At 46.2% G+C, this 27,375-nt stretch overlaps 1 protein-coding gene across 6 annotated transcripts in view; it reads left to right on the top strand.

Annotated features, from left to right (window-relative positions):
* Window positions 1-27,375, top strand: part of dcaf6 (ddb1 and cul4 associated factor 6) — a 214,382-nt gene that overhangs the window by 58,292 nt on the left and 128,715 nt on the right. For all 6 annotated transcript variants that reach the window (XM_070893462.1, XM_070893463.1, XM_070893460.1 and 3 more), the window contains exons 6-7: window positions 201-336; window positions 18,092-18,309. In XM_070893462.1, coding sequence (XP_070749563.1) covers window positions 201-336; window positions 18,092-18,309 — 354 coding nt within the window. The remainder of the gene's footprint in view (window positions 1-200; window positions 337-18,091; window positions 18,310-27,375) is intronic.

Raw genomic sequence — 27,375 nt, 5'->3', positions numbered from 1 at the left:
TTCTTGTAGAAGAGGTTTGATGTAAGTATTTTACTACCAAATGCCCACTGTAAAGTCAAGTTTATCACTTTCAAATGTGGACATTTTGTATAACGTTAACTGAATTGACTTAAATTTTTGAATGAACAATTTCCTAATTAGAAATTTATATCTTGAAACTAAAGATAATTTTCAAGATTTCAAACTCTCTTTTTAAACAGGACATTTTAATAAATTGTCGTCGTGCTGCTACTTCAATCGCTATCTGCCCCTTGATGCCATACTACTTGTCTGTTGGCTGTTCAGATAGCTCTGTGAGGATATACGATCGAAGGATGCTTGGCACAAGAGCTACAGGTATTTCATATTTTAAGTTGTCATCCAAAATAAGAGCAAGCCTTTTAGCATTACAAACAGCCTGAAATGTAATTATGGCCCCAAGTTTCCACATGATTTGCTCCTGATTTTTAGAAGCAACTGGTGTAGAACGGAGTATCTTAGAAATCGGAATTCTCCACATTTAGTTTTCTGCAGTTCTAGTCAGGTAGAACAGTTTCACTTTGGAACAGAATTTTTTTTTCAAAAGGGGGCGTGTCCGGCCACTGACGCCTGATTTGAAAGTTTCCACAGTGAAAACGTACTCCAAACTAACTTAGAATGGAGCAAGTGAAGATTTTTGTACGCTTGAAAAAACCTTGTCTACATTTTAAAAAATCAGGCGCAGGTTACAAATTAGGCGTAGGGAACGAGGTGGGGGGGGGGGGAAGGGAAGTCATTAAATTCTACAATCAATCCTTAGTTATACTTATACAAATATTATACAAATAAATCCAACCTGAATAAAAATTTATAAGCAAAGAAAAGATGAAATAAACCATGTTCCTACCTGTGTGAAAGTGCTTCAGGCAGGCCTTTCAGGCAGCGGTGTGGCGTCAGTGTCTCAACGGCAGGGGCAGGCAGCAAGCAGCCTTCGAGCTGAGCTGCGGTGCTTGAGGCAGGCCTTCATTCCCCGCGAAGATGCAGCACCCGGACGGACTTGAGGCCATTCGGCCATGGGATTGCAGCGGCGTCAGTGGCTGGTCGGGAGCAGCAGCAGCCTTTGAGCTGTGAGGGGGACTGACTGAGGCCATTTGGACAGGGAGAGGCAGCCACATCGACATCTTTATATTTAAATTTGCAGAATGGGTGCACCACATATTATGCAATGGTTTGCTTCCTAATGCAAGAAATTCTTTGTCCTTGGTGGAAGTTGATCCATTGCAAAGTTGAATTGGCACTTTTATTTCTCCAAACACACAGTCCTTAATTTGCAGGCACCGGTTCTGCAAGTTTAGCAGTGAAAAGCTGAACTCACTGATTTCAGCAGGTGATTTATTCAGCAGTGCTGCTAAAAGCACTCCCTCACACACAGAAATATCAAGAAAATTAAAATACAAGCCTTTGCAGGGGTCCAAGAAACAAATCTTCACTTTTTCTGCAGCACTTTTAAAAATGGCCAAGTGCCAATGTTTACTTCAGAGTGCGCGTGCGCAAACGCTCCAACGCGCACGCGCAGGGTTGCCGGCACCAATAAGCCTCATTTAAATTGTACCTGCCCCCTCCTACTTACAAAATTGACGCGAGTGGTAGGCTCCGCCCCCTGTGCGCCACGCCAAGCAGACATCGAGCTCCAGAATACCGCATTTTTTTTCAGGCGCCGTTTTCGGTGCGAAAAACAGGCGCCCAGCTCTGAGGTGTGCCTTTTTCGCCGCGTGTGGAAACTTGGGACTTATAAGTTTAATTTCAATTACAAATTGATATGATTTAAATCCTTTTGGATAATTTTCAGTAGGGACAATGCATATGCAGTGGATCCATAATGTAAATTTTCATAAATTAAGGAGATTTGAAAGTATAATGTGTTTTAACTCTGGACAGATAGGTTGTTAAAGGACAAATGCACAGGTCTGGTCTTTTAGTCAATCTGGAAGCCTTAATTACCACTACTATAGAAGTTCAATATTGCAGTCTGATTGTACTCTTGAGTATTTAACATTTTGTAAAGATCTGATTTTGTTTAAAATATGGGGTGTTAACATTTTCTGATGACCCAGATGGTGAAATGTTAGGTAAAATTTCATTAGCAGCTGAATGTGGAACCTGATGGCAGACCTCATTCTCATATACAGCACAATTAACATGTTGTACCGTAGAGCCTTCAGTGGTATTCTTTGTTCCATAGACAAATTAGATAGATGTCATTAAATAAAACTCAATGTCGAGAAATGTGAGGTGCAGCATTTTGGAAGGAAGAATGAGAAGATATACAGTAAAAGGCAAAACTTAAAAAAATAAAATAGAGGAACAGAGGAACTCTGGTTTCGAGGTACAAATCTTTAAAAGTGAGAAACCGGTTCATAAGTCTTTTTTATGGGATCCTAGGTTGTATAAATAGTGGCATAGAGTACAAAAGCAATGCTCAACAACAACAACTTGTATTTATATAGTGCCTTTAATGTAGTAAAACATCCCAAGACATTTCACAGGAGTATTATGAGACAAAAAATTTGACACCGAGCCATTTAACGAGAAATTGGGACAGGTGACCAAGAAGTAGGTTTTAAGGAGCATCTTAAAGGAGGAAAGAGAGGTAGAGAGGCGGATAGATTTAGGGAATTCCAGAGCTTAGCCTAGGCAACAGAAGGCATGGCCACCAATGGTTGAGTGATTATAATCAGGGATGCTCAAGAGGGCAGAATTAGGGGAGCGCAGATATCTCGGGGGTGGGGAGTGAGGGGGATGGTGATGTGGGGCTGAAGGAGATTAGAGATTACAGAGGGGCAAGGCCATGGAGGGATTTGAAAACAAGGATGAGAAATTGAGGCGCTGCTTAACTGGGAGCCAATGTAGGTCAGCGAGCACAGAGGTGATGGGTGAGCGGGACTTGGTGTGAGTTAGAACACGGGCAAAAGAGTTTTAGATGATCTCAAGTTTCCGTAGGGTAGAATGTGGGAGGCCAGCCAGGGGTGCGTTGGAATAGTCAAGTCTACAGGTAAAAAAGGCATGGATGAATGTTTCAGCAGCAGATGAGCTGAGGCAAGGGTGGAGGCGTGTGATGTTACGGAGATAGAAATAGACAGTCTTAGTTATGCTGCGGTTATGTGTTCGAAAGCTCACTTCAGGGTCATATATGACACCAAAATTGCGAACAGTGTGGTTCAGCCTCGGACAGATGTTTGGGAAATGGATGGAGTCAGTGGCTAGAGGACAGAGTTTGTGGTTTGTGGCAGGGATCAAAAATAATGGTTTCGGTCTTCCCCATATTGGAGAAAATTTCTACTCATCCAGAACTTGATGTCAGACAATCAATCTGTCAATTTAGAGACCGTGGAGGGGTCGAAAGAAGTAGTAGTGAGGTAGAGCTGGGTGTCATCAGCGTACACGTGGAAACTGACGCTGTGTTTTTGGATGATGCCGCCAAGGGCCAACATGTAGATGAGAAATAAGAGGGGGCCAAGAATAGATCCCTGGGGGAAACTAGAGGTAACGATACAGGAGCAGGAAGAGAAGCCATTGCAGGTGATTCTCTGGCTACAATCAGAGAGATAAATGGAACCAGGCAAGTGCAGTCCCACCCAGCTGGACGACGGTGGCGAGGCATTGGAGGAGAGTGGTCAACCATGTCAAAGGCTGCAGACAAGTCAAGAAGGACGAGGAGGGATAATTTATCTTTGCCACAGTCACAAAAGATGGGTGAGTGGGACTTGGTGTGATGGGTGAGCGGGACTTGGTGTGAGTTAGGACACGGGCAACGGAGTTTGTGACTTTGATGAGAGCTGTTTGATACTGGAAGGGGCGGAAACCTGATTTGAGGGATTCAAACATGGGAGTTGTGGGAAAGAATGGGCACGGATTTGGAAGGCGACAACACGTTCAAGGACTTTGGAGAGGAAAAGGAGGAATAAAGGGTTGTTTTTTTGATGAGAGGGGTGATAATGGCAGATTTGAAGGAGAGGGTGGCAGGACCTGAGTGGAGAGAACTGTTAACAACGTCAGCTAACATGAGAGCCAGAAAAGGAAGTTGGGTGGTCAGCGGTTTGGTGGGACGAGGGTTAAGTGAGCACGAAGTGGGTCTCATAGAGAAGATGAGCTCGGTGAGGTCATGAGGGGAGATCCGAGAAAAATTGGAGAATGATGTAAGGTCTGGGCTAGGCAAGAGGGATCCTTAGAGGAAGTTTGGCCCGGTAGGCTATGGCAAGGATGAGAAGTGGCAGAGGCAGCTGAATGGATGGTCTCAAGACAAAGAAGTCCATGAGCTCCTCACACTTATTGTCGAGAGAGAGGGGTTTAAGAAGACTGTTAGCAGTGGAAAATAGAAGCTGGGGTTTATCTTTTCATTCCATAATGATTCTGGAATAATGAGCAATTTTGGCAGACGAGAACAAGATCTGATAAAGCTCTGTGTTATAGCCAGATTTGGCGTTGACTGGCAAAACCAGTTGACAACCATATCTGTTCAAGTCTGCGTTCCTTGGACTTGAGGGAGAGAAAATGAGGGCTGAACCAGGGGTAACGGCCAGGGTGAGAGAGAGTGATTGTTTTAATAGGGACAAGGGCATCAAAGGTGGTGGTGAGGGTGTGGTTGAGCAGATCGGTAGCTGCAGCAATATCATGGTGAATGGAGGGCTAATGACTGTACAGTTGGTGCAGTTGTAAGAGAGTTGGGAGAGAGTTTTTTCCAGGGGCAGACACAGAAGGAGGTGGGGGAGGTGGATGTGGGAGGAGAGCAATACGAGTTAGTCGTCAGAGATGGCCTTATCTGTGATTGACATGATGGGAGTAGCGAGGCCATGAGAGATGGCAAGGTCGAGGGGGTGGTCGTAAATATGGGTTGGGGAGTTTACATGCAAGGAGAGATTAAGGGAGGATAGGAGTTTAGTGAACTCAGAGGACAGAGAGCATGATGAATTGAGATGGAGATTGAAATCACCGAAGGTGTGAAATCATTTGGTGCAGAGGCTGAGGATCGATAGCAGTGAAGATATATCGATAATAACATTTTTATGGTGCTTGGGTGAGTGGTAGAGAACAAGAATTTTAAATGACAGGTGAGAGGGGTGGAATAAGGCAAGGTGTTCAAAGGAGGAGAAAGTGTCAGAGGAGTAGGGGGACAGACTGAGGTGTGATTTGCTGATGAGAACTACACTGCCACCATGGTGGTCTGAGCGGAGCAAGTAGTGGAAGGTACAGCCAGGCAGGGAGGCTTCATTTAAGGGTAAGGAGTCATCTCCCCTCAGCAAAGTTTCCGTCAGGGCCATGTAATGATGCAATCGTCGCTAAAATGCTCATGGATGGCAAGGGCCTTGTTTGCAAGTGAACAGATATTCTGGAGGGAGATGCGGAGAGGGTCAGTGATGGCTGCCCCACTGTCAGCATCCACTGGGTCATAGCTGGGGAGGGGTGGGGGGGGCGGTGGATGAGTTGGATGGGGAGGAGATTGGAAAGATTAGCACCAAGTGGATGCGCTGGGCGGGAAGGTTAGCGAGAAAGTAGGATGGGGACAGTAAGGAGGCAGCAACGAGTGCCCCGATGGGTCATTTGTAGGACGCCAAGAGGCACAGAGAGAAGCTGTAGGCTTATCTGGGGGGGGAGTCAAGTTGGGACAACTGCAGGAGAGTAGGAAGGTCGAAGAGTAATGAATGATTGGGGTAAGGAGTTGGGAGGGCAGAGTATCCGAGAAAGGAGAGATGAAAGGAGGTATGATGACAGGAGGGAGCGCCCTGGACCCTAAATTGTCTATATCTCCCCGCTGAAGCTGAGCCTGGTGATGACGACGACAGCTTCAGGGGACGCGTACTGGGCGACCGGCTGCTCGCGGGGCAATAGTTCAAGGGGAGGTGTAGTGCTTTGAAAAAAAAATGCTCTGATTTTTTGGTGCGCCCCTGTTGGCGCTATGAACAGTGTCACAAATGTGTCACAATTTGTCAGCCTGGCATTCTGCTTGAGTGCCGGGATGTTGGCATGGGACCCTCGCTCCCCTGTGGTCCAGGTAGGACCCTTTGTTTGCTGCAGAGTATGCCGCTTCGGCCCTTCCCTTTAATTAAGGGAAGAGCCCCTCCTGCGCAGCTGCACTACGCGGCCCAGTGCATAACGCTGCACCCCGCTCCTGACACGTCCGCCTCACAACCGCCCCAGAAAGGAAGTGGAGCGCTTTATTTTGCGCTCCATTTCCTTTCGGGGGCAGTAACCCCAATTTTTCGTGAGAGGCAAGACTTCTGCGCCCGACGCAAAGCCTCGTGCTTTGCGAGTGTTACTGCACCCCCCCCAATTTGTCCCCATGACAGTATAATCCAGTATAGTCCAGTGCAGAAACGTTGTGGTGTAATCCAATGTAGGTCAAAGCAGAAAAGTTGTCTAGATGTGTCTGAAGCAGTCCAGGAGATTGGAAACCAATTTGACAAAATAATTCAGAGCAAAGACTTGGAGCGACTGAAAGCAGAGCAAAGCCACAGCCGCTGAGTCCTGTTCGTGAGGTAGTTAATAGAGGAATAAAGCCCTGTTTGCGAGGGATCCATTGATGGAAATCAAGTTTCTTCAGAGATCCAGCAGTTGAAAGAGTTCAGTGAGAACAAAGACACGTCAGGGGATGGGTAGTGGACTCTGAAGGGACAGCTTTAAACTTGTAGTTTGGGCTGAAACGTCTACACTATCAGAGGTAGGGTATCTTAAGCAATGGAAGAAAGGAGATTTCGGGAAGAAAGGGCAAAAGATGGCAATGGATGACCATGGATATAGTTGAAGATATAGTCGGGAATGGTAGCATTGTGGTAATGTTACTGGGCTAATAGTCTAGAGGCTTGGACTAATGATCCAAAGACGTGAGTTCAAATCCCACCACGGCAGCTGGGGAATTTGAATTCAGTTAATTAAATAAATCTGGAATAAAAAGCTAGTATCAGTAATGATGCCCACCGGCAGGATAGACCCAACAGGGGGTGGCAGCACAGTGATATACAGTCGGGAGGGAATGGCCCTGGGAATCCTCAACATTGATTCCGAACCCCATGAAGTCTCATGGCTTCAGGTCAAGTATGGGCAAGGAAACTTCCTACTTATTACCACCTACCGCCCTCCCTCAGCTGATGAATCAGCACTCCTCCATGGACACCACTTGGAAGAAGCAGTGAGAGTAGCAGGGGCACAGAATGTACTCTGGGTGTGGGACTTCAACGTCCATCATCAAGAGTGGCGCGGTAGTACCACTGCTGGCCGAGTCCTGAAGGACATAGCTGCAAGAATAGGACTGCGGCAGGTGGTGAGAGAACCAACACGAGGGAAGAACCTACTTGAACTCGTCCTCACCAGTCTACCTGTCGCAGATGCATCTGTCCATGACAACACTGATAGCAGTGACCACTGCACAGTCATTATGGAGATAAAGTCCTGTCTACACACTGAACCCTCCATCATGTTGTGTGGCACTACCACTGTGCTAAATGGGATAGATTCAGAACCGATCTAGAAGCTTAAAACTGGCCATCCATTAGGCACTGTGGGCCCTCAGCAGCAGCAATCTGTAACCTCATGGCCAGGCATACTCCTCACTCTACCATAGAGCTGAGTCCATGATCAGATCAGCCAGGATCTTATTGAATGGCGGAGCAGGCTTGAGGGGCCAAATGGTCTACTCCTGCTCCTATTTCTTATGTTCTTATCACCATCAAGCCAGGGGACGAACCCTGGCTCAATGAGGAGGGTAGAAGAGCATGCCAGGAGCAGCACCTGGCGTACCTAAAAATGAGATGCCAACCTAGGGAAGCTGCAACACAGAACTAAATGCATGTAAAAAGCGGAAGCAGCATGCAATAGACAGTGCTAAGCGATTCCACAATCAACGGATTAGATCAAAGCTCTGCATTCCTGCCACATCCATTCATGAATGGTGGTGGACCATTAAACAACTAACGGGAGGAGGAGGCTTCATGCATATCCCCATCCTCCGTGATGGCGAAGCCCAGCCCGTGAGTGCAAAAGACAAGGCTGAATAAGCATTTACAATCATCTTCAGCCAGAGTGCTGAGTGGATGATCCATTTCGGCTGCCTCCTGAAGCCAGTTTTCAGCCAATTCGATTCACTCCATGTGATATCAAGAAACAGCTGAGCGAACTGGGTACAGCAAAGGATATCCCAGCTGTCGTGCTGAAGACTTATGCTCCAGAACTAGCCACGCCTCTAGCCAAGCTGTTCCAGTGGCATGTATCCGACAATGTGGAAAACTGCCCAGGTTTGTCCTGTCTACAAAAAGTAGAACAAATCCAATCCAGCCAAATGCCGCCCATCAGTCTACTCTTAATCATCAGCAAAGTGATGGAAGGTGTTGTTGATAGTGCTATCAAGCAGCACTTACTCACCAATAACCTGCTCAATGATGTCCAGTTTGGGTTCCGCTAGGACCACTCAGCTCCAGACCTTATTACAGCCTTTGTCCAAACATGGACAAAAGAGTTGAATTCCAGAGCTGAGGTGAGAGTGACTGCTCTTAACATTAAGGCAGCATTTGACCGGGTGTGGCATCAAGGAGCCGTAGTAAAACTGTGACAATGGGAATTGGAGAAAAATCTCCACTGGCTGGAGTCATACTTAGCATAACGGAAGATGGTTATGATGGTTGGAGGTCAATCATCACAGCCCCAGGACATCACTGCAGGAGTTCCTCAGGGCAGTGTCCTAATCATCTTCAGCTGCTTCATCAATGACCTTCCCTCCATCATAAGATCAGAAGTGAGAATGTTCGCTGATGACGATGACTGATGATCAGTGCCATTCATAACTCCTCAGATAATGAAGCTGTCCATGCCCGCATGCAGCAAGATACGGATATTCAGGCTTGGACTGATAAGTGGCAAGTAACATTCGCGCCACAAAAGTGCTAGGCAATGACTATCTCCAACAAGTGAGAGTTTAACCATTGTCCCTTGACATTCAACGGCCTTACCATCGCCAAATCCCCCAACATCAACATCCTGAGGGTCACCATTGACCAGAAATGTAACTGGATCAGCCACATAAATATTGTGGCAACAAGAGCAGGTCAGAGGCTGGGTATTGTGCAGCAAGTGCCTCACCTCCTGACTTCTCAAAGCCTTTCCACAATCTACAAGGCACAAGTCAGCAGTGTGATGGAATACTTTCCATGTGCCTGAATGAGTGCAGCTCCAGCAACACTGCAGGACAAAACTGACCACTTGATTGGCACCCCATGCACCACCTTAAACATGCACTCCCTCCACCATTGGAGCACCGTGGCTGCACTGTGCACCATCTCAATGCAAAAGCATAATACTGCGGATGCTGGAATCTGAAATAAAAACAGAAATTGCTGGAAATCTTCGTGGCTCAGGCAGCATCTGTGGAGAAGAAGCAGAGTTAATGTTTTGGGTCAACGACTCTTTGTCAGAACTGGCGAATATTTGAAAAGAACACATTCTTAAGCAGCACTGGAAGGGGAAGAAAGAACAAAAGGGAAGGTCTGTGATGGGGTGGAAGGTAGGAGAGATTAGAGAGACAAAAGGGATGATGGGCCGAATTGAAATGGTAATGGCTGGGGTTAGAAAAAGGTTAGTCAAGATAGGGTGTGAATGGCGGAATAATGACCAGTTGCCATCGGCGACTGGGGAAAAAAAAACATATGCTCGAGGGGGAGAGGTGCGCAGGTGCTGTTCCTCAAGGACGGAGATATCAGAGTGGGAGTGGAGTGGAGAATTAAAGTGACAAGCGACTGGAAGCTCAGGGTCACACTTGCGGACTGAACGGAGATGTTCCGCAAAGCGATCACCCAATCTGCGCTTGGTCTCCCCAATGTCGAGGAGACCACATGGTGAGCAGCGAATACAGTATACTAAATTGAAAGAAGTGCAAGTAAATTGCTGTTTCACCTGGAAGGAATATTCGGGGCACTGGATAGTGTGCAGGTGGGAAGTAAAAGGGCAGGTGTTGCATTTCCTGCGCTTGCACAGGAAGGTGCAGTGGGAAGGGGAGGGGTGGTGGGGGTGACTGCGGTGTTGTGGAGGGAACGGTCCCTTCGGAATGCTGAAAGGGGAGGGGAGGGGAAGATGTGATTGGTGGTGGGATCATGCTGGAGGTGGCAGAAATGGCGGAGGATGATCCGTTGAACGTGGAAGCTGGTGGGGTGAAAGGTGAGGACAAGGAAAACCCTGTCATGGTTCTGAGAGGGAGGGGAAGGAGTGAGAGCAGAGATGCGGGAAATAGAACACACGGTCGAGGGCCATGTTAAACACGGCGGAAGGGAATCCTTGGTTGAGGAAAAAGGAAGACATGTCAGAGGCACTAGTGTGAAAGGTGGTGTTGTCAGAACAGATGCGACAGAGAAACTGGGAGAATGGGATGGAGTCCTTACAGGATGCGGGGTGGGAGGAAGTGTAGTCCAGGTAGCTGTGGGAGTCAGTGAGTTTATAGTGGATACTGGTCGAAAGCCTATCCTCAGAAAGGGAGACACAGAAGTCAAGGAAGGGAAGGGAAGAGTCGGAGCTGGACCATGTGAAGGTGAGGGAAGGGTGGAAATTGAATGCACTGTGAATGAAATTTTCTAGTTCAGGGCGAGAGCAGGAAACGGCACCGATACAATCATCAATGTATCAGAAAAAGAGGTGAGGGAGGAGACCCGAATAGGACTGGAACAAAGAATGTTCCATATATCCCATGAAAAGGCAGGCAAAACTAGGACCCATGCGGGTTCCCATAGCGACACCTTTAATTTGGAGAAAGTGAGTGGAGTTAAAGGAGAAGTTGTTCAATGTGAGAACAAGTTCAGCCAGGCAGAGGAGGGTGGTGGGGGATGGGGACTGGTTGGGCCTCTGCTCGAGGAAGAAGCAAAGCACCCTAAGGCCATCCTGGTGGGAGATGGAAGTGTAGAGGGATTGGACGTCCATGGTGAAAAGGAGACGGTTGGGGCTGGGAAACTGGAAACTGTTAAAGTGATGGAGGGCGCCGGAGGAGTCTGGGATGTAGGTGGGAAGAGAGTGAACAAAGGGAGCAAAAATAGAGTCGCGATAGGAAGAAATAAGTTCTGTGGGGCAAGAACAGACTGAAACAAAGAGTCTATCGGGGCTGTCCTGTTTGTGGATCTTGGGAAGGAGGTAGAAGCAGGCTGTGCAAGGTTGGGGAACTATGAGGTTGGTGGCTATGGAGGGAAGATCTCCAGAGGAGATGAGGTTAGTGACGTTTTGGGAAATGATGGCTTACTGTTCATTAGTGGGGTCATGGTCCAGGGGGAGAAGTAGCAGGAGGTGTCAGAGCTGGCGATCAGCCTCTGCAAGGTAAAGGTCAGTTCGCCAAACAACAGCGCCACCCTTGTCAGCAGGTTTAATGACAAGATTGGTGATGGATCTGAGCAAGCGGAATGCTGCAAGTTCAGAGGGAGGTAGATTGGAGTGAGTGAGGGGAGCAGAGATATTGAGACGGCTGATGTCCCATCGGCTGTTTGCAATGAAGAGGTCTAGAGAGGATAAGGTGGAGGGCTCCAGTTAGAGCGAGAATTCTGAAAACAGGAGAAAGGGTCAGCTGTGCGGGGGAAGACTCCTGACCGAAGAAGTGGGCACGGAAGTGAAGGCGGCGGAAAAAGAGCTCGGCATTATGCCGAGCTCGAAATTCATTGAGGTGGGGGCGTAAGGAGATGAAGCTCAGGCCTTTGCTGAGGACTGATCGTTTGGGGTCAGAGAGGGGAAGGTCAGAGGGGATAGTGAAGGGTGAGATTGGAAGAAGGGATGGGATCAGAGGGAAGTGTAGGGGAAGAAGGTTCCGGAGGGGCGTTGGTATCCAAGAGTTGTTGAAGTTTACGATCCTTGACACCTGAAAGAAAGGAAAAAAGTTTTTAGTTAAAGCGCCGGATGAGGCGAAGGATGAAATGCGTATGTGGACCATCTACAAGATGCACTGCAGCAACTTGCCAAGGATTCTTTGACAGCACTTCCCAAACCCGCGACCTCTACCACATAGGACAAGGGCAGCAGGCACATGGGAACACCACCACCTCCACGTTCCCCTCCAAGTCATACACCGTCTTGAATTGGAAGTATATCGCCATTCCTTCATCATCGCTAGGTGAAAATCCTGGAACTCACTTCCGAACTGCACTGTGGGAGTACCTTTACCACACGAACTGCAGGATTTCAAGAAAGTGGCTCACCACCATCTACTCAAGGGCAATTAGGGATGAGCAATAAATGCTGGATTTGCCAGCGACGCCCAGATCCCAGGAATGATTACGAAAAAAGAGAAGAACAGCTCAGTAAGGAGCTGCCAGCCCAGGAGCCATTCTTGGTTTCTGTTATATATGTGGACTTGTATTTACTCTGTACAGCCACCAGAGGACTCAGCCCCTGGAGTCCCAAGGGATCCCATAATCCTTGGGAGCACAGGTATTTAAGAAGGCTTCACAAGTTGGAGAGACACTCTGACCTGCAATAAAAGACTAAGGTCACACTTTGCTTTGAGCTCACAGTGTTCAGTCTGACTCTTTCTCCATACACAGCAACTGGCGACGAGAAACAGATAGCGAACCCAAAGATGCAGAGAACAGTGGGCATCCTGGAGAAATTTTTGTGCAGCGACTCGACCAATACTTCGCGGCTAACGAGCTAAATGGGGAAGAGAGCGCTGCCAAACGAAGGCCGATTCTCCTCACCGTCTGTGGGGCACCGACATATGGCCTCATGAAGAATCTGCTCACTCCGGCGAAACCCACGGAGAAATCGTACGACGATTTGTGCACACTGGTCCGAGAGCATTTGAACCCGAAGGAAAGCGTTCTGATGGCGAGGTACCTGTTCTACACCTACAAAAGGTCTGAAGGCCAGGAAGTGGCGAGTTATGTTGCCGAGCTAAGACGCCTTGCAGGACATTGCGAATTTGAAGGACATTTGGAGCACATGCTCAGAGACTTTTTCATACTTGGCATTGGCCACGAAACCATACTTCGCAAACTTTTGACTGTAGAGACCCCAACCTTGAATAAGGCCATAGCGATAGCCCAGGCGTTCATTGCCACCAGTGACAATACTAAGCAAATCTTTCAGCACACAAGTGCTGCTACAAGTACTGTGAACAAAGTGATGTTGTTTTCGAATCGTAGCATACAGGGCAGGTCACACATACCTGCAACTACACGTCCTCAGATGACTGAGTCCACCATCAAGGGTGATGAATGCAAGGCCATTAACACCTTGTTGGCGCTGCGGGGGTGATCACCGTTTCCATTCATGCCGATTCAAAGAGTACATTTGCAAGGGCTGTGGAAAAATGGGACACATCCAACGAGTGTGCAGGCGAGCTGCAAAGCCTGTTAAACCTGCAAACCACCATGTTGCAGAGGAGGACAGATCCAGGGAGGATCACGACGAAACAGAGCCTCAGATAGAGGGGGCATGGGTGCACACATTCATCACGAATTGTCCCCCGATAATGTTGAACTAAATGGACTCCCGGTGTCAATGGAGCTGGACATGGGTGCGAGCCAGTCCATCATGGGCAAAAAGACTTTCGAAAAGGTTGTGGTGCAACAAGGCCTCAAGGCCAGTCTTAACTCCAGTTTCCACAAAACTAAGAATTTACACAAAAGAACTGATTCCTGTAATCGGCAGTGCTACCGTTAAGGTCTCCTACGATGGAGCGGTGCACAAGCTACCACTCTGGGTGGTACCGGGCGATGGTCCCACGCTGCTCGACAGGAGCTGGCTGGGAAAGATACGCTGGAACTGGGACGACGTCCGAGCGCTGTCGCCCGCTGACGACACTTCGTGTGCCCAGCTCTTAAACAAATTTCCTTCGCTGTTCGAACCAGGCATCGGGAAATTCCAAGGAGCAAAAATGCAGATCCACCTAATTCTGGGGGTGCGACCCATCCATCACAAGGTGAGAGCAGTACCGTACATGGTGAGAGAAAGGGTAGAGATCGAGTTAGACTGGCTGCAAAGAGAGGGTATCAATTCACCGATCGAGTTCAGCGAGTGGGCCAGTCCTATTGTCCCAGTCTTCAAGGGAGACGGCACCGTCAGAATCTGTGGCAATTACAAACTATCAATCGTTTCTCCCTACAGGACCAATACCCACTACCACAGGCCAATGACCTCTCTGCAACGCTGGCGGGAGGAAAGACGTTCACGAAGCTGGATCTGACTTCAGCCTACATGACGCAGGAACTGGAGGAATCAGCTGCATCAACACGCAAAAAGGTCTTTTTGTTTATAACTGATGCCCGTTTGGAATCCGATCAGCGGCGGCGATATTCCAGAGAAAGATGGAAAGTTTACTGAAGTCGGTCCCGCACACCATGGTCTTCCAGGACGACATCTTGGTCACAGGTCGGAACACAGTTGAGCACCTGCAGAACCTAGAGGAGGTTCTGAGTCAACTCAATCCCGTGGGGCTCAGGTTAAAACGCTCGAAGTGCGTTTTCCTGGCGCCTGACGTGGAGTTCTTGGGAAGGAGGATTGCGGCGGATGGCATCAGGCCCACCAACGCGAGACGGAGACAATCGAGAACGCACCGAGGCCACAGAACGTGAAGGAGCTGCGGTCGTTTCTGGGACTCTTGAACTACTTTGGTAACTTCTTACCGGGTCTCAGCACACTGTTAGAACCACTACATTTCTTACTACGAAAAGGAGGTGAATGGCTTTGGGGCAGAAGCCAAGAAAATGCCTTTGTAAAAGCGAGAAAATTGTTAAGCTCAAACAAATTGCTTGTGTTGTATGATCCATGTAAGCGTTTGGTACTAACATGTGATGCGTCGTCATATGGTGTCGGGTGTGTATTGCAACAAGCTAATGATTCCGGGAAACTGCAACCGGTTGCTTATGCATCCAGGAGTCTGTCTAAGGCTGAAAGAGCCTACAGCATGATTGAAAAAGATGCGTTAGCGTGTATCTATGGGGTAAAGAAAATGCATCAATACCTGTTTGGGGTAAAATTTGAATTGGAAACTGACCATAAGCCACTTATATCCCTGTTCTCCGAGAGTAAAGGGATAAATACCAACGCATCGGCCCGCATCCAGCGATGGGCGCTCACGTCCGCATACAACTACGCCATCCACCACAGGCCAGGCATAGAAAACTGCGCCGATGTTCTCAGTAGGCTGCCATTGCCCACCACGGGGGTGGAAATGGCGCAGCCCGCAGATCTAGTCATGGTTATGGAAGCATTTGCGAGTGAGCAATCACCCGTCACTGCCCGGCAGATCAAAACCTGGACAAGCCAGGACCCTTTATTATCTCTAGTCAAAAGCTGTGTGCTTCACGGGAGCTGGTCCAGTGTCCCAGTGGAAATGCAGGAAGAGATAAAGCCGTTGCAACGGCGCAAAAATGAAATGTCTATACAGGCAGACTGCCTTCTGCGGGGCAATCGAGTAGTGGTCCCCAAGAAGGGCAGAGACACCTTCATCAATGACCTCCACAGAACCCACCCAGGCAGTGTAATGATGAAAGCGATAGCCAGATCCCTCAGTTCTCTCAGTTAAGCAATGTACCCAGGGAGGTGCGGCTAAGTTTATGGTTTTGGTCCTCCAAACCGTGGTCGAGGGTACACATTGACTATGCAGGCCCATTCTTGGGTAAAATGTTCCTTGTGGTTGTAGACGCGTACTTTAAGTGGATTGAATGTGAGATAATATCGGCTAGCACGTCTGCTGCCACTACTGAAAGCCTGCGGGCCATGTTTACCACTCATGGCTTACCTGATGTCCTGGTGAGCGACAATGGGCCATGTTTTACCAGTGCTGAGTTCAAAGAATTCGTGACCCATCACGGGATCAAACATGTCACATCTGCCCCGTTTAAACCAGCGTCCAATGGTCAGGCAGAGAGAGCAGTGCAAACCATCAAGCAAGGCTTGAAGAGGGTAATGGAAGGCTCACTGCAGACTCGCCTATCCCGAGTCCTGCTTAGCTACTGCATGAGACCCCCCTCGCTCACTGGGATCCCACCCGCTGAACTGCTCAAGTAGAGAGCAGGCGGCTTCAACAAAGTGCATACCATGATAGCGCAAATGATCATGTATTTGTATTAAATTATGGACAAGGTCCCAAGTGGCTTCCCGGCACTGTCGTGGCCAAAAAGGGGAACAGGATGTTTCGGGTCAAACTATCAAATGGACTCATTCACTGAAAACACTTGGACAAAATCAAACTCAGATTCACGAACTATCCTGAGCAACCAACCTTGGACCCTATCTTTTTTGATCCCCCAACATACACACCAGTGGCAACCGGTACCACGGTTGATCACAAAACAGAACCCATCATCCACAGCAGCCCTGCAGGGCCCAACACACCAGGCAGCCCAGCAAGGCCAGCTGCACAGCAGCCCAGCGAAGGCTCAACAAATGATTCAACAACACCAGCTTTAACACCGAGACAATCAACCAGGGCAAGAAGGGCCCCAGATCGACTCACATTGTAAATAGTTACACTATTGACTTTGAGAGGGGCGGAGGGAGGGGGGGAGGGAGTGTTGTTATATATGTGGACTTGTATTTACTCTGTACAGCCACCAGAAGGCTCATCCCCCTGGAGTCCCAAGGGATCCCATAATCCCTTTGGAGCACAGGTATTTAAGGAGGCTTCAGGAGAGGCACTCTGAAGACCTGCAATAAAAGACTACGGTCACACTTTGCTTTGAGCTCAGTGTTCAGTCTGACTCTTTTTCCATACATAACAGTTTTGAACCTATAAATATAGCACCATTAACATAGAAAAAATGTCTCAAGGTACTTCACAGAAATGCAAAGAAAAAAATAAATGCTGTGGCAAAGAGGGAGATATTAGGAGGGTTGACCAAAAACTTGCTCAGAAGTGGGTTTTAAAGAGGGAAAGTGAGGTGGGGAGGCATAGGGGTTGAAGGATAGAATAGCAGAGTGTGGTGCCTAAATGTGGCTGAAGGTATAGCTGCCAATAGTGGGGGGAGGAGGGGATTCTCAAGAGACCAGAATTAGACGAACGGAGAGTGCAGGGTAGTTATAGGACTGGAGGAGGTTACAGAGGTTACCAGCTCCAAGGCAATTGGGGGCAGACAATAAATGCTGGCCTCAACAGCTATGCCCACATCCCACGAATGAATAAATTAAAAAATAAAGATTGTCGGGGTGAGGACATGAAGTAATTTAAACGCAAGGGTGAGAATTTTTAATTTGAGTTTTGGGAGCCAATGTAGGTCAACAAGGACAGGGGTGATGGGTCACAAGACTTGGTATGGGATAAGATACAGGCAGCAGAGTTTTAGATGAGCTGAAGTTTACGGAGGGTGGAGGGTGTGAGGCCAGCCAGGAGAACGTTGAAATAGTCGAGCTTGGAGGCGACATAAGCATGGATCAGGATTTTAGCAGCAATTGAGTTGAGGAAGGATGCAGGCATGCAATGTTCATGAGGTGGCAATAGGTGATGGAAAGGATATATGGTCGGAAACCCGGCTCGGGGTTCAATCTGAGGCAGTGTGTGGGAAGAGGGAAGGAATTGGCAGCAAGGGTGCGGAGTTTGTGTTGGGGGCATCAAAGACTTTGCCTTTGGTTCTACCAATGTTTAACTGGAGGAAATTCTAGCTCGGCCAAGACTGGACGTCTGACGAGCAGTTAGGTAGCACCGAGGAAGTGGAGCAGTTGAGAGGTGGCGGAAAATTAGAGCTGGGTGACGCCATTGTACATGTAGAATCTGACCCCATGTCTGCGGATGATACTCAAGGGGCAGAATGTAAATGCGGAAAAGTAGTGGCCAAGGATAGATCATTGGGGTAACTCTGAAAGTAACAATGCAGGGAAAAGAAAAATAAACCATTGCTGGAGATACTTTGACTATGATTGGATAGTAAGAGTAGAAGCAAGTGGAAGTTGTTAGAACAGGGAATGCTTTACCAGGAATGGTGGGTGAAGTAGAAACACCCGCCATAACAGCTTCTAAAAGGAAAGTGGATAAATATTTGAAAACAAAAAAATGTAAAGGAATAAAGGAAAAGAAATAGGACAAAGTGGACAACTCTTTTCGTGAACTGGAAGCAGTATGATGGACCAAGTGACTGTCTTCTGTGCTGTAAAATTCTATTCTACATCTATCTTTATTTCTTTGCAGGTAGTTACAATGCTCGAGCAACTACTGGAATGTGTGCAAGATTTGTACCACCACATCTTACCAATAAATCTTGTCGAGTTACCTCTCTCTGTTACAGTAATGATGGGCAGGAAATTCTTGTTAGTTATTCCTCAGACTACATTTATCTTTTTGACCCCAATGATGATCAGGGTCGTGAACTTAAACTCCCTTCAACAGATGAGGGAAGAGAACCAGAGGTAGGTGATTTCCTAATATTTGGGACAAAGGGACTAATGCTGCACCATAAAAGTCAGTATGCCTATCAATTCACTAAAAGTTGATTCCAAGTACATTTTGCAGCCAACATTTTAACTAAGGTCTGAGATGTTAAGAATTTGTGAAGAAGAAAGTGACATGATAAAATATGGTAGAAACAGCAGTATCAATTAGTTCTGTGATGTTTACTAAGATTGTGTTTGATGTTGCAATGCTTGCATGTCAAATTCACATTTTCCTTGGAATGTAAATGAAGCATTCAGGATGAAAAAAAAATCGCTATACATACTGCTGTTCCTGATTTCTACTCTAGTCATCCCGCAAACTGCACCCTTAACAGTTTAATTAACCCACTGTAACCATCTTATAATTCAAGCAAAATTTGTTACATATTTAGATACAAATCAAATTTTTAATGAGATATAGCTTTCATTCATTTTTATCAATTTAAGGCATGACCGAGGTAGGAGGAAGAGGAGGCTTTATTGATCAATATATAGCAATGTTAATATTTGCCTGTGGAACCAATATGATGACTGCTTAGTACACTTCCCTATGAGGCTCCTAGAGTGGAATTATAGTCCATTACTACCCACCTACAAGAGCCAATAGTTCTCCCTCCTATCTGTGAAGCTGCCATTTCAGACTCCATCAGCAGTCAGTTCTCGGCTGTATCAATTTAAAAACTGAAATGCTAGCTTCTTTGGGCATAATTGTGTGATGGACATATGCCAGACTAGTACAATGACTGGCTCCAGTGGTTCTGGTGAAGAAGATTCTTCGCTCGGAAAACTCCCCCACTAGAAATCCACTTTCTGAGATACGACCATGTGGGCTCTGATCTGAATATATCAAAGGAGGTTTAAGGACCATTTCTGGATTGCTACATAGTCCCCCAGATCTCATTTGACTGCAAGCTAGCAAACCATTCACCTCTCTCAATTCTTTTCTCACCACTACTCACTACCTGTTTTAAACTGTGATATTTGGGGATTTTTTCTGCATTAAGGGTGCTATATATCAATGAAAATTATTATTACCTGAGAAGCTAACTTCACCTTTAAATATACCTCCTTTAAGTCTTTCTGGTGGGATCTGAGAGATTTGACCAAAAATATTGTGGCTCACAATTAGATTGGGACATTTCCTCCAAAATGTTACTTGTAATGTTGAGAAAGCTGGAATATGTTAGTTTTGATAAGCCAATCATAATGCTGTTTTTACAGTTTCAGGCAAAAAAATTTCTGGCATGTATCATTAAATGTTGGAAAATATTTGGATGACTTTAAAGCTTTTCAATGTTTTGCCCGAAACAGTATCTGTTGAGTTACTTGATTGCATTTTGATCATTTGGTGCTATTGTTGAAAACTAACATTTGTTACTGAAGAAGAGTGGCAATATACACAACCATAAACTGATATTGGTGTACTTTAAGCATCATATAGGCCTGGAGTTTCCACTTGGTTGCACTGTGCTTTTTTGGCACAATTCACCCGAAAGCAGTGTAACCACTGCAAAAGATTTCAGAATTTTAAGTGCAACTCAAATTTCCGTGATCTTTTGCGCTAGTTTAAAAAACATTGCACTAGAAGAAGACCCCGCCCACAAATCTGACCACGGTCCCAGGATGTTTTTAAAAAATTAATTTACAGGATGTAGGTGTCGCTGGCAAGGCCAGCATTTATTGCCCATCCATAATTGCCCTTGAGAAGGTGGTGGTGAGTCTCCTTCTTGAACCGATGCAGGTGAAGGTTAACACTCAATGCTGTTAAGTGAGGAATTAGAAGATTTTGACCCAGCATTGATGAAGGAAAGACGATATATTTCCAAGTTTGGCTTGTGTGTGACTTGGAGGAAAACTTGCAGGTGGCATGTGCGGGAAGTGCATCCGCCTGCAGCTCCTGACGGACCGCATTGCGGCACTGGAGCTGCGGGTGGATTTACTCTGGAGCATCCACGATGCTGAGCATGACGTGAATAGCACGTTTAGTAAGTTGGTCTTACCGCAGGTAATGGGTACACAGCCAGATAGGGAATGGGTGACTAACAGGAAGAGCAGTGCAAGGAAGGTAGTGCAGGGGTCACCTGTAGTCATCCCCCTGCAAAACAGATACACCACTTTGGGTACTGTTGAGTGGGATGTCTCATCAGGGGAGAGCAGCAGCAGCCAAGTTCATGGCACCGTGGGTGGCTCTGCTGCACAGGAGGGCAGGAAAAAGAGTGGGAGGGCTATAGTGGTAGGGGATTCTATTGTAAGGGGAATAGATAGACGTTTCTGCGGCCGCAACCGAGACTCCAGGATGGTATGTTGCCTCCCTAGTGCAAGGGTCAAGGATATCTCTGAGCGGGTGCAGGACATTTTGAAAAGGGAGGATGAACAGCCAGTTGTCGTGGTGCATATATGCATCAACGATACATGTAAAAACCGGGATATGGTCCTACGAGACGAATTTAGGGAGCTAGGAGCTAAATTAAAAAGTACGACCTCAAAAGTAGGAATCTCAGGATTGCTACCAGTGCCACATGCTAGTCAGAGTGGGAATCGCAGGATAGCTCAGATGAATAGGAGTGGTGCAGAAGGGAAGGATTCAAATTCCTGGGACATTAGAACCGGTTCTGGGGGAGGTGGGACCAGTACAAACCGGACGGCCTGTACCTGGGCAGGACCGGAACCAATGTCCTAGGGGGAGTGTTTGCTAGTGCTGTTAGGGAGGAGTTAAACTAATATGGCAGGGGAATGGGAACCTATGCAAGGAGACAGAGGGAAATCGAATGAGGGCAGAAGCAAAAGATAGAAAGAAAAAGTAAAAGTGGAGGGCAGAGAAACCTAAAACAAAAAGGGCCACATTACAGCAAAATTCTAAAGGGGCAAAGTGTGTTAGAAAGACAAGCCTGAAGGCTCTGTGCCTCAATGCGAGGAGTATTCGGAATCAGGTGGACGAATTAACTGCGCAGATAGCAGTTAACGGTTATAATGTAATTGGCATCACGGAGACATGGCTCCAGGGTGACCAAGGCTGGGAACGCGACATCCAGGGGTATTCAACATATAGGAAGGATAGACAGAAAGGAAAAGGAGGCGGGGTGGCATTGCTGGTTGAAAAGGAAATTAATGCAATAGTAAGGAAGGACATTAGCTTGGATGATGTGGAGTCGGTATGGGTGGAGCTACGGAATAACAAGGGGCAGAAAACGCTAGTGGGAGTTGTGTACAGACCACCAAACGGTAGTAGTGAGGTTGGGGACAGCATCAAACAAGAAATAAGGGATGCGTGCAATAAGGGTACAGCAGTTATCATATTGATTGGGCTAACCAAACTGGTAGCAATGCGGTGGAGGAGGATTTCCTGGAGTGTATTAGGGATGGTTTTCTAGACCAATATATCAAGGAACCAACTAGAAGGCTGGCCAACCTAGACTGGGTGATGTGTAATGAGAAAGGACTAATTAGCAATCTTGTGCGAGGCCCCTTGGGGAAGAGTGACCATAATATGGTAGAATTCTTTATTAAGATGGAGCGTGACACACTTAATTCAGAAACTAGGGTCCTGAACTTAAGAAAAGGTAACTTCGATGGTATGAGGTGTGAATTGGCTAGAATTGACTGGCAAATGATACTTAAAGGGTTGACGGTGGATAGGCAATGGCAAACATTTAAAGATCACATGGATGAACTTTAACAATTGTACATCCCTGTCTGGTGTAAAAATAAAACGGGGAAGGTAGCTCAACCGTGGCTAACAAAGGAAATTAAGGATAGTGTTAAATCCAAGGAAGTGGTATATAAATTGGCCAGAAAAAGCAGCAAATCTGAGGACTGGGAGAAATTTAGAATTCAGCAGAGGAGGACAAAGGGTTTAATTAAGAGGGGGAAAATAGAGTATGAGACGAAGCTTGCCGGGAACATAAAAACTGACTGCAAAAGCTTCTATAGATATGTGAAGAGAAAAAGATTAGTGAAGACAAACGTAGGTCCCTTGCAGTCGGATTCAGGTGAATTTATAATGGGGAACAAAGAAATGGCAGACCAATTGAACAAATTCTTTGTTTCTGTCTTCACGAAGGAAGACACAAATATCCTTCCGGAAGTACTAGGGGACCGAGGGTCTAGTGAAAAGGAGGAACTGAAGGATATCCTTATTAGGCGGGAAATTGATGGGATTGAAGGCCGATAAATCCCCGGGGCCTGATTGTCTGTATCCCAGAGTACTTAAAGAAGCGGCCCTAGAAATAGTGGATGCATTGGTGGTCATTTTCCAACAGTCTATCGACTCTGGATCAGTTCCTGTGGATTGGAGGGTAGCTAATATAACACCACTTTTTAAAAAGAGAGGAAGAGAGAAAACAGGCAATTATAGACCAGTTAGCCTGACATTAGTAGTGGGGAAAATGTTGGAATCAATTATTACGGATGAAATAGCAGCGTATTTGGAAAGCAGTGACAGGATCGGTCCAAGTCAGCATGGATTTATGAAAGGGAAATCATGCTTGACAAATCTTCTGGAATTTTTTGAGGATGTAACTAGTAGAGTGGACAAGGGAGAACCAGTGGATGTGATGTATTTGGACTTTCAAAAGGCTTTTGACAAAGTCCCACACAAGAAATTGGTGTGCAAAATCAAAGCACATGGTATTGGGGGTAATGTACTGACGTGGATAGAGAACTGGTTGGCAGACAGGAAGCAGAGAGTCAGGATAAACGGGTCCTTTTCAGAATGGCAGACAGTGACTAGTGGAGTGCCGCAGGGCTCAGTGCTGGGACCCCAGCTCTTTATAATGTACATTAATGATTTAGATGAAGGAATTGAGTGTAATATCTCCAAGTTTGCAGATGACACTAAACTGGGTGGCGGTGTGAACTGTGAGGAAGATGCTAAAAGGCTGCAGGGTGACTTGGACAGGTTAGGTGAGTGGGCAAATGCATGGCAGATGCAGTATAATGTGGATAAATGTGAGATTATCCATTTTGGTGGCAAAAACACGAAGGCAGAATATTATCTGAATGGCGGCAGATTAGGAAAAGGGGAGGTGCAACGAGACCTGGGTGTCATGGTTCATCAGTCATTGAAAGCATGCAGGTACAGCAGGCGGTGAAGGCGGCAAATGGTATGTTGGCCTTCATAGCTAGGGGATTTGAGTATAGGAGCAGGGAGATCTTACTGCAGTTGTACAGGGCCTTGGTGAGGCCTCACCTGGAATATTGTGTTCAGTTTTGGTTTCCTAATCTGAGGAAGAACGTTCTTGCTATTGAGGGAGTGCAGCGAAGGTTCACCAGACTGATTCCCGGGATGGCTGGACTGACATATGAGGAGAGATTGGATCGACTGGGCCTGTATTCACTGGAGTTTAGAAGGATGAGAGGGGATCTCATAAGAAACATATAAGATTCTGACGGGACTGGACAAGTTAGATGCGGGAAGAATGTTCCCGATATTGGGGAAGTCCAGAACCAGGGGACACAGTCTTAGGATCAGGCCATTTAGGACTGAGATGAGGAGAAACTTCTTCACTCAGAGAGTTGTTAACCTGTGGAATTCCCTGCCGCAGAGAGTTGTTGATGCCAGTTCATTGGATATATTCAAGAGGGAATTAGATATGGCCCTTACGGATAAAGGGATCAAGGGGTACTGAGGGAATGATCAGCCATGATCTTATTGAATGGTGGTGTAGGCTCGAAGGGCCGAATGGCCTACTCCTGCATCTATTTTCTATGTCTCTATGTTTCACAGTGTTTGTGGCTGGTCCAGTTAAGTTTCTTGTCAATATTGATTAATCACTATTGGGAATTTCCGCTAATTGCACTCGTTTTCGGGCCTTTGAGGAGGCTCTAAAAGTGAAGCTGTTTCTTTTGGGCACAAGGACACTAATAGGAACATTTTTAAAAAGCTTTTAAATATTATTTTTATTCGTTTACTAAAAAACTGACTACTGTACCCCAATATAACTAGGAAATGGTTCTGTATATTTATTTAAAATCTGATTGCTCACAGGTGGTGCATTGACACTGTGATTAAAAATGCTTATTTTTTGTGATAAACCCATTTTCTGCTGTATTAATTAACTGCACCTAATAAATATATCTTGGAATATTTTTTAAAGCAACATCCTTTTTTCAATTGCATTTTAAATCGCTGGTTTATGACAGATTTTGTGTTCGGCGATATGCAAAATGTATTTGAGCGGAAACACGAGGGAAAAAGCACTTCTCAAAAAGGACGCAATTTTTGGCACAATTTGCACCCATTTCACCAATTGTGCCCTAAGTGAAAACTCTACCCCAGCATGTTTTAGCAGGACAAGAAGAGCGACCCTCATGGAAGCTGTTTAATTTAACTCGATTTTCTGTGCACCAGCAGGATTTTTAGAATATGAAAATTTAAATTTGAAAGTAGTTGTAATTGGACGTAGCTGATCACAGGCCATTGAAATTAAAGCCAAAATCTGGTCCCCTGGCATTGTTGAATTAGTCAACCATACAATTGAAGCTGATCTTTGGGTTTCCTTCCCATTGCAGTTCTAGAGTTTTTAACGAATTTGCATATCTGTCTGTGTACAAATATCTGAACTCAACTCAAATCCACCCCCAAACTTAGCTATTTATTGGGTCAGGCTATAAACCAGGCTTCAGAGCTGGTGACTCAGTATCACATTCAGCTCTACAGAACAGTGTTTGTTCTTGCTGACATTTGGTTACATATCTGCACCATCTACCATTTGTTGTACAGTGCGGTACTTTTGACAGAATGGTGTTGCTCTTAAAATGTTATATAGTGACCGTGTTGGAGCTGTACTCTTCAACAGACTAAAACTGGTTGCACTACAGCCCTCTAATGGAATTCTCTTGAGTTTTTGCAAGGTCATGCACTCAATTCGTCAGCTGTGCTTGCAAAATGTCTAGTGCATGTTTACCAAGGTGAATTATTTTCCAAGAACAACGCCAACAGCATGTGATTATTGGTTCAGACTCTGTTTATAGAACAGCTATTGGAAGTAATAGAACAAATGCATCTCTTAAAAGCTCTGCACCATTATACTGTTTTTACAACAGTCTCTTAAATTTCCGTTGTAGTGAATATTTTGCGTGAACTTTTGAACCATAATGTTTTGTGGAAACTAACAGATGGTATTAAGAAATGGGCAGTCTCGCACCACCACCAGTGTGCACATTTACAGCAGTCTGTTTTCTCTATACATTTTAAACTTTGAGGTCCATTTTTTTATAAAGCTGACAGCCCACTGTGCCACTATTCAATTCCTAATTAAAAAGAGCTGACTGTCGCATAATCTCTCATCAATCATTAGAACATTCACTGACGGTTGGAAGCGAGTAATTAAAGCTTCATCTGCGTGTTTGTGTGCATGAATGGAACTCTGCCTTCCAATTAACAGAAATGTAAATACGCAATATAAGTGAGACTCTCTACCTGTTAATGATCACAAGTTAATCTCATTACTTAAAAAATGTCGATACTGCATAAGTTCGTGCAGTACTAGTGGGCATAAATACCTAACTTTAAGTAGTTCTTTTTCATTGCCCAATTTTATACTACATTTTTAAATTAAGCTGTGTGACACACACATTTTCTAGTCTTGCACACAGATTTTGTGTGTCTCATACACATTCTCTGTCATGAGTTGAGCATGCACACATTCTCTTGTGCACACTTTTGTGCACACATTGGTGGGAAATTCTAACCCCAAAAATGGGTGGTTTGGATCGGCTGGGATGTAAAAATATTAAAAATCTCAAAACCGCCTCCAACCTGCCCACTTCCTGTTTTAACCCAGGCGGAATGGGGAGTGGTCAACCAATCTGCTTCCAAAAGGTAGGTTGGTCATTTAAATATTATAATAAGGCTGCTTGCCTCAGATTTAATCTCCATTTTAAATTTCACCCTGGTCAGCTGGGTTACCCGGGCCTCTGGAAACCTGGTAGCTAAAGTGGGGACAAGGACTGCTGGTTACATCGGGTGTAAATGCCTTTCCACTTATCTGCTTTATCCAACTTACATGCTTCCCACCCTGCAATCGTATACCCCTACGACCTGACTCTTCCAATCTTCCCCGCCCACCTTTCAAGTCTCTGATCTCCCCTCCGGTCGCCCCCCTCCCCCTCCCCCCCCACCCCCACCCTTATGTGTCTCCAGTTGGTCGATGCCCCACCCCCGTGTGTGTGTGTGTCCGGTTGGTTCCACCCCCATGTGTAACCAGATGGTTTTCCTCCACTACCCCCGTGTCTCCAGGCCCTTGATGTCTTTACCCCTCCGATTGGTCCTCGGCCCTCGACCCACGATCCCTCCCTCCCTCCTCCGGTTGTGGCCTGGTGCCGCAGGCCTCCCCGCCCAACAGCCAGTCAGCCTCTTGATCTGTTTGGCTGTGGCTGGGAAACTGAGACAAAAAATGGTAAACAGATCCTGCTATTAAATTTGGCAGGGCCTGAAAGAAAGTAGTTCTTCCGGGTTTCCCGACCACAAAACCGTACCCCCACTCCCTCCAAGTTAGTATCAGGACCATTATCTGCCTGTCTGTGTGTGTGTCTCTCTCTCACTCTCTCACACACGTGAATAACATGCAGTGTGGCATTCATTGAGTCTCCAGAATCAATATTGTGCTACATGCTCCACAACATTGCCCTGCAAACCTTTGGAGGAAGACGTGGAGGCAGAGTAGCATGGAGAACCCAAAGACACAGAGAATGATGAGGATGAGCAAGGTCCACCAATCCTGCCAGCTGCAAGAGCTCATCAACTGCAAATCATTAAGGAGTGTTTTGGTAAATTATTCGTACTCCCCTACACCAGCAATCCTTCCCAATATCAATCCCAGTCCTTCCACATATTTTAATACTGCACTCAACCCAAATGCCAACATGAGTATTTCTGTCAATTCACATTGCCTGATCAATAAATGCTGCACACAAAGAATTCCATAAAAAGTAGTATTTACAATTGACATGGAACATATTCCTAATATCAATACAGGCTGTAGTGTGGAATGACCATTAAGCTACTCTGACATTCAAGAATAGCATAAGTAATTAATGATC

The sequence above is a fragment of the Pristiophorus japonicus genome, chromosome 11 (assembly GCF_044704955.1).
Source record: "Pristiophorus japonicus isolate sPriJap1 chromosome 11, sPriJap1.hap1, whole genome shotgun sequence".
NCBI classification, from domain to species: domain Eukaryota; kingdom Metazoa; phylum Chordata; class Chondrichthyes; family Pristiophoridae; genus Pristiophorus; species Pristiophorus japonicus.
This window is presented reverse-complemented; position numbering and strand designations above follow the sequence as displayed.